This window comes from Choloepus didactylus, chromosome 7, assembly GCF_015220235.1.
Source record: "Choloepus didactylus isolate mChoDid1 chromosome 7, mChoDid1.pri, whole genome shotgun sequence".
NCBI lineage: Eukaryota > Metazoa > Chordata > Mammalia > Pilosa > Megalonychidae > Choloepus > Choloepus didactylus.
In genome coordinates this window covers 80,705,388-80,718,311 of record NC_051313.1, presented here as the reverse complement: position 1 = coordinate 80,718,311, position 12,924 = coordinate 80,705,388, and the positions used below count along the sequence as shown (strand labels likewise).

At 36.4% G+C, this 12,924-nt stretch overlaps 1 protein-coding gene across 2 annotated transcripts in view; it reads left to right on the top strand.

The window, feature by feature from the left end:
- Positions 1-12,924, top strand: part of KCNQ5 (potassium voltage-gated channel subfamily Q member 5) — a 596,680-nt gene that overhangs the window by 463,609 nt on the left and 120,147 nt on the right. For both annotated transcript variants that reach the window (XM_037844184.1, XM_037844185.1), the window contains exons 4-5: positions 10,457-10,632; positions 10,906-11,031. In XM_037844184.1, the coding sequence (XP_037700112.1) occupies positions 10,457-10,632; positions 10,906-11,031 (302 nt within the window). The remainder of the gene's footprint in view (positions 1-10,456; positions 10,633-10,905; positions 11,032-12,924) is intronic.

The following is a 12,924-nucleotide window of genomic DNA, read 5'->3' as shown; positions in this document are numbered from 1 at the left end:
GGAGTATTTTAGATTATTATCGCAGTTATTAAGTCATTGACGTGGTAAGAGAATGAAGTACAAGTTACTTTTAAGTGTTTGTTCTGAGTTCATTTTATAAATATTTGTTGAGTGCCTATCATGTTTCAGCCACTGTTCTAAGTAGTTGGGTTACGTTAGAGAACAAAACAAAGATCCAACCCTGTGAACCTCTGTTCTAGTGTTATAGTCCCTGAAAAACAAGGATATTGAAATTGAAGCCACACCACTGAGACTGCTAAAGTGCTCATGAAGTAGTAAGTAATGGACCACAAAAATAATAAATACTTAAATAAGAATAAAAGTAAAGATTACTTATAACTTCTAAAATATTAACCTTGAAAATATTCTAGGTAGTACTGACAGGAAAATTCCAGTGGATCACTGTACCCTAACCAGAAAAATTTTTGTGACTGCATTTGCTCTTTGCCATTTCGTTGCTCAACTGTGATTTCATTTTACTGAACTCTGCCTTTCTCAACTAATCTGAATTACAATGAGGGTATTAAATTAAATCAGGGGTTACCTTTGCATATTTTGTCATTTCAAACATTTAGATTATGAGTCACTGTTTGCATAATGTTTAAAATTGTCTCAAACCAACAGTATTCCTTTTACTTTTCTAAGTTTTCTGTAATGAGCTAACTTCATAGCATACTTTTTGTGCTATAGTCTAACGAATCTATAGCTTATTTTTTTTACTAGTACAATCTTTTTTCACCTCACATTTCTCACCTTTAAAATGAAATCTATACTGCACCTAATTCTTAAGGTTGTTATGAAGATCAAATAAGATAATTTTTGTAAAAGATTTAGGACTAAGAAAGGTTCCAGGTGCATAGTAAATTTTTAGTGCTGTACTTAGCCTTCTTTCTAGAGTTTCTAAGCCCCTACTAGCCATTTACTTATTTCTGTTATTTCTAATAGGTTAACATAGTAAATGGGGTATTGTTCTTGTTTGCTAATGCTGCCAGATTGCAAAACACCAGAGATGGATTGGCTTTTATAAAAGGGGGTTTATTTGGTTACATAGTTACAGTCTTAAAGCCATAAAGTGTCCAAGGTAACACATCAGCAATCGGGTACCTTCACTGGAGGATGGCCAATGGCGTCCGGAAAACCTCTGTTAGCTAGAAAGGCACGTGGTTGGCGTCTGCTCCAAAGTTCTGGTTTCAAAATGGCTTTCCTCCAGGACATTAGTCTCTAGGCTGCAGTTCCTCAAAAATGTTACTCTTAGTTGCACTTGGGGTATTTGTCCTCTCTTACCTGCTCCGGAGCAAGAGTCTGCTTTCAGTGGCCATCTTCAAAATGTCTCTCATCTGTAGCTCCTGTGCTTTCTTCAAAGTGTCCCTCTTGGCTATAGCTCCTCTTCAAAACATCACTCACAGCTGCACTGAGTTCCTTCTGTTATGTCAGCTCATTTATATGGCTCTACTGATCAATTTAGACCCACCCCGAATGGACGGAGCAACACCTCCATGGAAATTATCCAGTCAGAGTCATCACCCACAGCTGGGTGGGGTGCATTCCAAAGAAACGCTCAAAGAATTACAGTCTAATCAACACTGATAACATCTGCCCACACAAGATTACATAAAAGATAATGGCATTTGGGGGACACAATGTATTCAAACTGGCACAGTTATTATATCTTTTTCTTTCCTTTATATACTTGGGAAGAAGCAGGAGGCTTACAATGAGAAATAAGAAATATCCAGTAGGGCCATTTCACTAATTTCAGGAGTAAATCCTTCCAAAAGATAAAAACTAACAGATCTGTCTACACATAACTTTTTATTTAACAGCTTTTTTGATTACAAAGGATATACTCCCTGTGATAAAATTCAAACATTACAGGAGTGACTTCTGGGGAAGATGATGAAGTAAGGAGCTCCAGGACTCACTCCTCCTCCAAGACAGCTAGTGGACAGGCAGAAACTGTCTAAAACAACTCTTTTGGGGCTCTGGGGGCAGGGGAACACTTAGAGCATCCAGAGACAAGGGGAGGAAGACGCTGAGAAACTGTGGTAAAGAACAGAGAGTAGTTCACTCTGCAGTGGCTTTCAGCACCCATGCCCCACTCTGGAGGCAACCATCTAGGGGTCCAGTCCCTAGTTGGCTCCTGTGGACAGAGAGGAATATGAAAGTCCTCTTCCCCAAGAATGGGGGAGGGAGTGGAAAGCAATAATTATGACTTCTGATTGGAGAATTCAGATTTCTAGGTTCCAGTGCCAAGCTGCAGTTTCAGCCCACCCCAGACACGGATGGCTGTGATTAACAGTAAAAATATAAAAAAAAGTTCTTTCATGAACTAGAATGAATGTACAGCACTACTACAAGGAGTTAATAATAGAATGGTGTATGGGAGGAAATGTACCTATTGCACACCATGGACTATAATTAACAATATCTTAGTATTCTTTCATCAACAAATGTACCACACCAATACTAGGGGTCACAAATAGGGGGGAATAAGAAGTATGGGATATTTTGGGTTTTATTTTATATTTTTATTTTATCTTTTTTTTTGGAGCAAAGAAAATATACTAAAATTGATTGCAATGATGATTGCACAGCTATGTGATGTTACTGGGAGCCATTGATTGTATACTTTGGATGGATTGTATGGTGTGTGAATATATCCCAATAAAATTGCATTTAGAACACAAGAAACATAACAGAAATGATGGGGATGAAAGGCAAAATAGAAGAGATTAAAAATATACTAGAGGCATGCAATAGAGCATTGGAATAGGCAGAAGAAAGAATCAGTGAACTAGAAGACAGGACAACTGAAATCTTACAGACAGAAGAACAGATAGGGAAAAGAATGGGAAAAAATGAGCAGGGTAGCAAGGATTTGAATAACAGCAAGAAGTGCACAAACATATGCATCATAGGAGTCCCAGAAAAGAAGAGAAGGGAAAAGGGGCAGAAAGGATATTTGAAGAATTAATGGCTCAAAATTCCTCAACTCTTGTGACAGACGTAAATACACACATCTGAGAAGTGCAGCATACACCAAACAGAATAAATCCTGATATTCCTGCTCCAACACACCCCCTAATCAGAATGTCAAATGCCATAGATGAAGAGAGAATCCTGAAAGCAGCAAGAAGTGATGTGTCACATACATCTGATTTCTCATCAGATACCACAGGGGCTAGAATGCAGTGGTATGACATATTTAAAGTCCTGAAAGAGAAAAACTGCCAGCTAAAAATTCTTTATCCAGCAAAACGGTCCTTCAAAAATGACAGTTTTAAATATTCAGATAAACAGAAAGTGAGAGAGTTCGTGAACGAGATCTGCCCTACAAGAAATACTAAAGAGAATTCTGCAGGCGGAAAGGGAAAGACAGGAAGAGAGATTTGGAGAAGAGTGTAAAAATGAAGATTATCAATAAAGGTAACAAAAAGTGTAAAAAGGGAGACAAAAATAAGATATGACATAAAAAACTAAAGAATAAAATGGTTGAAGTAAGTACTGCCTATAAAATAAAATCATAGAATGTTAGTGGATTAAACTCCCCAACCAAAAGACACAGATTGGGAGAATGGATAAAAAAGTATGCTCCATGTATATACTGTTTATCAGAGATCTGCCTTAAACACAAGAACACAAATAGGTTGAAAGTGAAAAGTTGGAAAAACATATTCCATGGTAACAGTAGCCAAAAAAGGGCTGGGATAGCTATACTAATGTGAGACAAAATAGACTTTAAATGTAAAACTGTTATAAGAGACCAAAAAGGACCCTATATATTATTAAAAGTGGCAATCCACCAAGAAGAAATAACAATCATAAATATTGATGCACCCAACTATGGTGCCCCAAAATACACTGGAAAAACTGATAGGAGACATCTCTACAATAATTGTTGGAGATTTCAATACACCACTCCCATCAACAGATAAAACATCTAGACAGAGGATCGATAAGGAAACAGAGAACATGAATAGTATGATAAATGAACTAGACCCAACAGACATATACAGAACATTGTACCCCAAAACAGCAGGATATAGGTTCTTCTCAAGTGCTCATGATCATCCTCCAGGATAGAACACACATTGGGTCATAAAAAAAAGTCTCAATAAATTTAAAAATATTGAAATTATACAAGGCAGTTTCTCTGACCATAATGGAATGAATATGCAAGTCAGTAACAGATGGAGGAGTAGAAATTCACAAAATATTTGGAAGGTATACAACAAACTCCTAAACATTCAGTGGGTCAATGAAGAATTTGCAAGAGAAATCAGTAAGTATCTTTAGATAAATGAAAATGAGAACACAACATATCAAAATTTCTGGGATGCAACAAAGGCAGTGCTGAGAGGGAAATTTATAGCCCTAATTCCTACATTAAAAAAGAAGAACTAAAATCAATGTCCAAACTGCACACCTGGAGGAACTAGCAAAAGAACAGCAGACTAATCCCAAAGCAAGCAGAAGGAAAGAAATAACAAGGATTAGCACAGAAATAAATGAAATTGAGAATAAAAAGTAATAATGAGAATCAACAAAACCAAAAGTAGTTTCTTTGAGATCAACAAAACTGACAAACCCTTAGCCAGACTGACAAAGACAGAGAGAATTAAATAAATAAAATCATAATGGGGGGGGGCATTACTAATGACCCTACAGAAATAAAAAGAATCATAACAGGATACTATGAACATCTGTATGCCAACAAATTAGACAACTTAGATGAAATGGACAAATTCCTAGAAACATGCAAACAACCTACACTGACTCCAGAAGAAACAGAAGACCTCAAAAGACCAATTACAAGTAAAGAGATTGAATCAGTCATCAGAAACCTCCCTTAAAAGAAAAACCCATGACCAGATGGCTTCACAGGTGAATTCTACCAATCATTCCAAGAAGAATAGTACCAATCCTGCTCAAAATCTTCCAAAAAATTTAAGAGGAGGGAACACTCCCTAATTCATTCTACAAGGCCAACATCACCCTAATACCAAAGCCAGATAAAGATATCACAAGAAAAGTACAAACCAATCTCTCTAATGAATACAGATGTAAAAATCCTCAACAAAAGACCAGCAGATTGAATCCAACAACACATTAATAGAATTATAAGCCATGATCAAGTGGGTTTTATCCCAGGTATGCAAGGGTGGTTCAACACAAGAAAATCAACTAATGTAATACACCACATTTACAAAACAAAAGGAAAAAACACACATGATCATCTCAATTAATGCAGAAAAGGCATTTGCCAAAATTTAGCATCTTTTTTTGGTACAAACGCTTCGAAAGATAAGAGTAGAAGGAAACTTCCTCAACATGATAAAGGGCATATATGAAAACACTGTTATTCAACAGTGTACTAGAAGTTTTAGCTAGAACAGTTGGGCACCAAAAAGAAATAAAAGGCATCTAAATTGCAAAGGAAGAAGTAAAACTTTCACTATGTGTAGATGACATGTTCCTGTATATAGAAAAGTTCCAGAAAATCTACAACGAAACTACTAGAGCTAATAAATAAGCTCAGCAAAGAGGCAGGATACAGAATCAACAAGCAAAAATCAGTAGTGTTTCCACTACTGGAAACAGAGTGCAGAGTAATGTGCACTCTGAGGAGGAAATCAAGAAAATTATGCCATTTACAATAGAACTAAAAGAATTAAATATCTAGGAATAAACTTAACCAAGGATGCAGAGGACCCATACATAGAAAACTACAAAACATTGCTAAAAGAAATCAAAGAAGACCTAAATAAATGGATGGACATTCCATGTTTATGGAATGACTAAATATCATTAAGGTGTCTGTTATATGCAAAATGATTTACAGATTCAAAGCACTCCAAATCAAAATTCCAACAGCCTACTTTGCAGAAATGGAAAAGCTAATTATCAAATTTATTTGGAAGGCTCAGGGGCCCCAAATAGTGAAAAACATCTTGAAAAAGAAGAACGAAATTGGAAGACTCACACTTCCTGACTTTAATCACATTAAAAAGCTACATTGGTCAAAACATCATGGTACTGGCATAAAGATTGATATATTGACCAATGGAATCAAATTGAGAGTTCAGAAATGCACCCTCACATCTATGGTCAATTAACAATAATTGACGAGGCTGCCAAGCCCACTCAACTGCAACAGAATAGTCTATTCAACAAATGGTGCTGGGAAAACTGGATATCCACATGCAAAAGAATGAATGAGGACCCATACCTCACACCTTATACAAAAGTTAACTCAAAATGGATCAAAAACTATAAAACTCTACTCAAAATGGATCAAAAACTATAAAACTCTACTCAAAATGGATCAAAAACTATAAAACTCTGATAGAAAATGTAGGGATGCATCTTCAGGATCTAGTGGTAGAGAATGTTTTCTTAAACTTTACACCCAAAGCTCAAGCAACAAAAGAAAAAATAGATAAATGGGACCTCCTCAAAACTAAAACATTTTTTCTTCAAAAGACTTTGTCAAGAAAGTGAAAAGGCAACCTACTTGGAGAAAATATTTGGAAATCACGTATCCGATAAGGGTTTAATGTCCAGAATATATATAAAGAAGCCCTACAACTCAACAATGGACAAAAGACTTGAATAGACATTTTTAAAAAGAGGAAATACAAATGGCTAAAATGCACATGAAAAGATGCTCAACATCACTAACTATTAGGGAAATGCAAATCAAAACTACGAGGTAACCATTTCACACCTACAAGAATGGACACTGTTAACCAAACAGAAAACCACAAGTGTTGGAGAGAATGTGGAGAAATAAGAATACTCATTCACTGCTGGTGAGAATGTAAAATGGTGTGGCGGCCTCTGTGGAAGACAGTTTGGTGGCTCCTCAGGAAGCTAAGTATGTAATTGCCATATGATCCAGCAATCCCACTGCTAGGTATATACCCAGAAGAACTGAAAGCAGGGAACATTTACACACCGATATTCATGGTGGCATTATTCACAATTGCCAAAAATGGAAGCAACCCAAGTGTCCAATCAATTGATGAATGGATAAACAAAATGTATGTATGTGTGTGTGTATACACACACACACACACACACACACACACACACACAGGTATATTATTCAGCTGTAAGAAGGAATGTAGTCCTGATGCATGCGACAACATGGATGAAACTTGAGGACATTATGTTAAGTAAAATAAATGAGACACAAAAGGACTAATATTATATGATCTTACTGGTATGAACTAATTAGGCAAACTCACAGAGTTAGCATCTAGAATATAAGTTACAAGGGAAAAGAATGAAGTAGAGAATAGGGAGCTGCTGCTTAATTTGTGCAGAATTTCTATTTAGGTTGATTGTAAATGGAAGCAGATAGTGGTGATGGTGGCACATTATTGTGTGTATAATTAACAGCGCAGAATTATGTTTGTGAATGTGGTTATGGGGGAAGTTTTGGGTCATGTATGTTACCAGAAGGAAATTTAGAAGCTAAAACACGGGACTGTATAACAAACACAGTGAACCCGGTTGTGGGCAATGGAATGTGGTTAATAACACAAATATAAGAATGTTATTTTCATGAATTATAATAAATTGCAACATTATTACAAAGTGTTAAGAATAGTGTGGTATATGTGGTGTATAGTTTACCTAATGTAAACTATGGACTATATTTAACAGTATTATTTTAATATTCTTTCATCAATTGTAACAAAGGTACCACGCCAATGCAAAATGTCAACAATAGGGGGTTTATGGGAACGTTGTATTTTTTACATTACTTTTCTATAAACCTAAAACTTCTCTAATTAAAACAAAATTTTTTTTAAATGTTAATGTTGAATGAAAGAAACCAGATACAAGTGCTGCATATTGTATTGTTCCTTTTATATAAAATGTAAATATAAATAAATCTATACAGACAGTATTAGATTGGTGGTTATGTAAGGCTAGGGAAGGATAGAGGGATTGAGAAGTGACTGCTAAGTGGTATGAGGTTTTTCTTTTTGGATTAATGAAAATGTTCTAGAATTGATTGTGGTAACGAATGCACAACTCTGTGATTGTACTAAAAGCCGTTGATTGTACACTTTGGATGGATTATATTGCCTGTGGAGATATCTCAAAAAAACTGCTTTTAAAAAATAATTCAAACATTACAGGAATGAATAACTTAGAAACTGAGAAGCCTCTTTATTTACATACCAATCCAACTCTCTGACCCTAGAGATAATTAATGCTTAGAATCTGTGTATATTCTTATGTGTTTTTCTTATTCATTTACTTTTCTGGTTTGCTAAAGCTGTCATTATGCAAAATACCAGAAATGGATTGGCTTTTATACAGGGGATTTATTAGGTTACAAATTTACAGTTTTAAGGTCATAGACGTGTCCAAACTAAGGCATTAACAAGAGGATACCTTCACTGAAGAAAGGCCAGTGGCATCAGGGAACACGTCTGTCAGCTGGGAAGGCACATGGCTGGCATCTGGTGGTCCTTTGCTTCCAGGTTCTGGTTTCAAAATGGGATTTCTCCAAAATTTGGGGTTCTATCTCTCATAGCTTCTCTCTCTCAGCTCCTGTGCATCCTTGCTTGTTCTCCCAGGGTGTTTCTTTCTAATTATCTGGGGATCCTCTCTTTGTTTCTCGAGGGCAAACTTTGGGCTTCATCTCTTAACTTAGCATCTCCAAACATCTTCCTGTCTGCATCTCCAAGCATCTGGGTCTGTGTTGGCTCTTAGCTTCTCCCAGGGGCAAACTCTGGATTACATATTTTAGCTTCTCTCCAAAATGTCCCTCTCAGCTTCTCTGAGCTTCTTCTCTCCGTAAGCTCTCTTAAAGGACTCCAGTGATCTAATTAAGACACACCCAGAATGGGGACGGTCACACATTCATGGAAATGATCGAATCAAAGTCTCACCTACAGATGGGAGAAACAACCTAATCAAAACGCCTCACCCTAATCAAAAGACTAATAAATTTGTCCCCAGAAGATTGCATTAAAGAGCATGGCTTTTGTGGGGGACATAATAGATTCAAACCAGCACATTTACTAATATCCATTTTTTATTAAATAAGATCACATTTTACAGACTGTTTGCAACTTGCTTTGTTTTCACTTAAAATATATATTAGGTGCCCATGTCAGTACATTTAGTTATTTCTCATTTCCAACCATCGCAGAGAGCTGAAACTAAAGGATGCATTTGAGGCTCTCTCTGTACCTACTCACAAACCCACACAGCTTTCAGATCTGAAATACCCCTAAAGCTGACCTTTGCCCTATGAACCACTGGCCCTCTCCGAGCATTGACTCAAAAAAACCACCAGGAATGTGACCTTCTCAGTCCACACGAGGAGACCTTTCTCAGGGTGAGGAGGAGGGCTAAACTGAATGAGGAAAACACATTCATGTAATAGATAAATGTGAGGACCACAGAAACACTATAAATGTAACATCATTGAAGTGTAACACCTCTTTGGAGTATGGAAGCCCAGTCATGCACAGTCCACTTGGAATACAGAGGAAATTTTATTTGAGGGTGTTAAGGTCAAGCTAACATGCTAAAATTTCCATGGGAGGCCATTCATCTCCATTTCACTTCTTCTACTTCAAAACTACTTTCCTTCACTAAAATTTTTACCCTTAGTCCTCTTTTATCTTTTCAATGTTTCCATTACCTGCCCTTTTTCTCTTTTTTGCTTACAAAAGAACAGTTTTATAAACCAAAATATCAATATTTAAATATTAAATATCCATTTTCATGCAATGCATAGTGTGTATAACTACATACTCTGTTGTAAAAAAAGTAATATTATTCAATTTGTGCAGTAAACTTACACATAGTTAACTGATCTGGTATAAAGAGTACCCTATGCAGAGAGCATGGAGCATTCGTCATAGTTGACACCTTTGTTAAATTGTATGTGAAGTTGGAGACTCCACAACAAAAGGGAATTTTTTGCAGAAAGCAGCTGCAGCTTGTTTGGAGAGAAAGCAGGAGACATGATTATACCAAGTGGCCCCGTCACAGCCAGACCTGCCCCAGTGATTCTGTCGGATCATCCCAGAAGCCCTGCTGCTGGCACTGAGGCAGGAGGTCCTTGGACAGGAGTTCTAACGAAACCGGAAACATTTATGGAAGGCTGTCCTCAGCCCTAAGGCTCCTTGAACGCTGCACTTCCTGAAGATCATTGTCCAGTTCACTGAGGTTAAAAATTAAATGGTTCACGATTGCATATGAAGCTCACAATGGCCAAAGGGTCAGAGGGAAGGCCATAGGTAGGCCCTGTTCTCTGCCTTTGCACATCATAGGCCCAAGTAGCCCTGCTCTGAGCTGGGGTTCAGATTCTGTTTATTTTGTGCTTCAAATAGGCCAAAGTGAACCTTTCTGAAGTATTGTTTTGGGAAACAAAAATCCCTAGTCATGCTACTTAATGGCTGTTTTACCCTGTTTCTTCCAGATACCATTGTTCTTATCGCTTCAATAGCAGTTGTTTCTGCAAAAACTCAGGGTAATATTTTTGCCACATCTGCACTGAGAAGTCTCCGTTTCCTACAGATCCTCCGTATGGTGCGCATGGACCGAAGGGGAGGCACATGGAAATTGCTAGGCTCTGTGGTTTATGCTCATAGCAAGGTAAGAGTTCCTTTCCGAGGTATAGAATGTGAATTTTTTAAAATTTTTCATTGATTTCTGTAGTATTTAATAAACCTATCCCAGGCCAACTTGGTCATTTCAGAAGTTGGTTACAGCAGTTTGGGGACATGGTGTGTAATGGTTTATTTAAAACTCATTGTAAACATCCTAGAGGTAGGAGAATGAGTGGAATCTGTATAGATTTTGTTTGTTTGTTTGTTTGTTTTTGAAGATTTTTCACCTCTAAAAATCTTTCATTCTTTTTATATCTAGGAATTAATCACAGCTTGGTACATAGGATTTCTGGTTCTTATTTTTTCATCTTTCCTTGTCTATCTGGTGGAAAAGGATGCCAATAAAGAGTTTTCTACATATGCAGATGCTCTCTGGTGGGGCACAGTAAGTATAAAAATCCATTGTTTCTTAATTTGATATTGTGAAATGTTTCCTTTGAATACAATGTAATGGTTCCTATGAATGGATCTCAATAAAAATAACTTTAGAGTAGCAAGTTTATCTGCGGTAAAAAAGGAATGGTAGCTGAATGAAAATAAGTAGAAGAGCAAAATCACTGCACAAAAAGTGAAATAAAGAAGACTGATAACCATCTGTGAGATCAGAGATATAGAGACCTAACATTAAAACTCTCTGCTCAGAAACCTACTTTTCCATTCTATTGTTGTTAAAGGATAATTTTCAAAAAAAAAGGTAAAATCATAACTTTTTTACAGATGTAAAATAAACGTATACTAAAGATTTTATTTTTACCTTTTTTTAAGTCGTTATAATGAGGGAATTGGTAAGATGTTTCAACCAATTCAAAGGACTATTTAAACGTCAGGAATATTGAAATAAATCCGCAAAATAGAGATAAAACTGGCTTCTTTAACTGTGTAGGTGGGAAGTCAACTGAACCTTCACCAGCCAGAATTTATTTGCTTGTCTGTAAACAATTCCTTTGCGTTGCTAACAGTTGTCTACAACTTACAGAGTTGTAAAATAGCTCAAAGACCATGAAAGGTATAGAACCTCATAAAATCAGAATGCAATAACTGGAATGATGGGTATGCTCTAATCAATGCATAGTTTTCACTGAAGCACAAATTATTCCCGACTTTGTAAAATATTTACAAAACAATCAGTGGAACATGTGCCTAATAAGAATATCACAGGATATGGAAAAGCTTTATGCAATTTATAAAATATATTTTTTATTGCTTTAAGACATTCCAAAAGGGATTTATGCAAAAATATACATTTATAATTGACTGAAGAGTTTCCACATCTCTTTGGTCCAACAAAGTTCTCTTGTAAATCATCAGTACTATTTCTTGATTGCTAGATTCTTGCAAAAAAGTAAAAATATATCTTTTTTTTTAACTGTGATTAAAAATTACATAGATTTTTTTTTTGGTTTTGTTTTTTTTCATTTTGTGGAGCCCATATTTACGTTATTAATTGTTAACTTGCATTGGCCTGCCACTCATCATCAGTGAGGACTAGAACTCTTGTTAGGGAGAAGGGAAATTTGTCAGGGCTTGACAAAGAAGACCTTGGTATATTTGTTGATTGCACAGCAATAATAAAGTGAAGAATAGGAAATATGTTCATCGAAAGATTGATGTGGGTTTTTGTTTGTTTCTTTGTTTTTGTTAACCATCAGAGTAAATGTCAAGATTGTTCTATTAGGAAAAAAGCCTTTTGTTGGTTTAATAATTTGGTTTCCAACTCCTCTTCCCCACCCATAAGCATTAATGGGTATTTTAAAGGAGGAAAGTGGAAAATCTGAAAGAGAGCAGTCATCTGACATTCTTAAAATACTTTTTGTATATGTAGGGCAAATGAAGATCTGTGACTCTGGGTTGGATCAGTTGTGTTAACTGAGAAAACAGGTGGCTTTTCTTGTCAGCAAGGGGAAGACCATTTTTCATCCTAGCCTTGAAAGCAACATTTGAATTCAAGTTTAGTTCCCCGCCCCCCACTTTTGGATTATTCTAGCATATTTAAATTAATGAGGCACTCCGGTGCTCCTTTTCCCATTGGAGTGCAGTTGCTTGGTTCAGCCTGGCAGGTCTTTGTCCTTCTTTCCATTTCTCTTCCTTTTCTTCTTGTTACTAATAGGAATTGCTGTATTGTGTGTTAAACAGTGTGTGGGAAACTCTTAATATACCTCTCACTTAGTCACAAGCTTGTTTCTTTTGCCAGAATAACCCACGTAGCAGGTTTTCAAAGGTCATATCTGTGATTTTCAGGGGGAAGCAACATATTTTCATTGATTTCTTTATTTCAGTA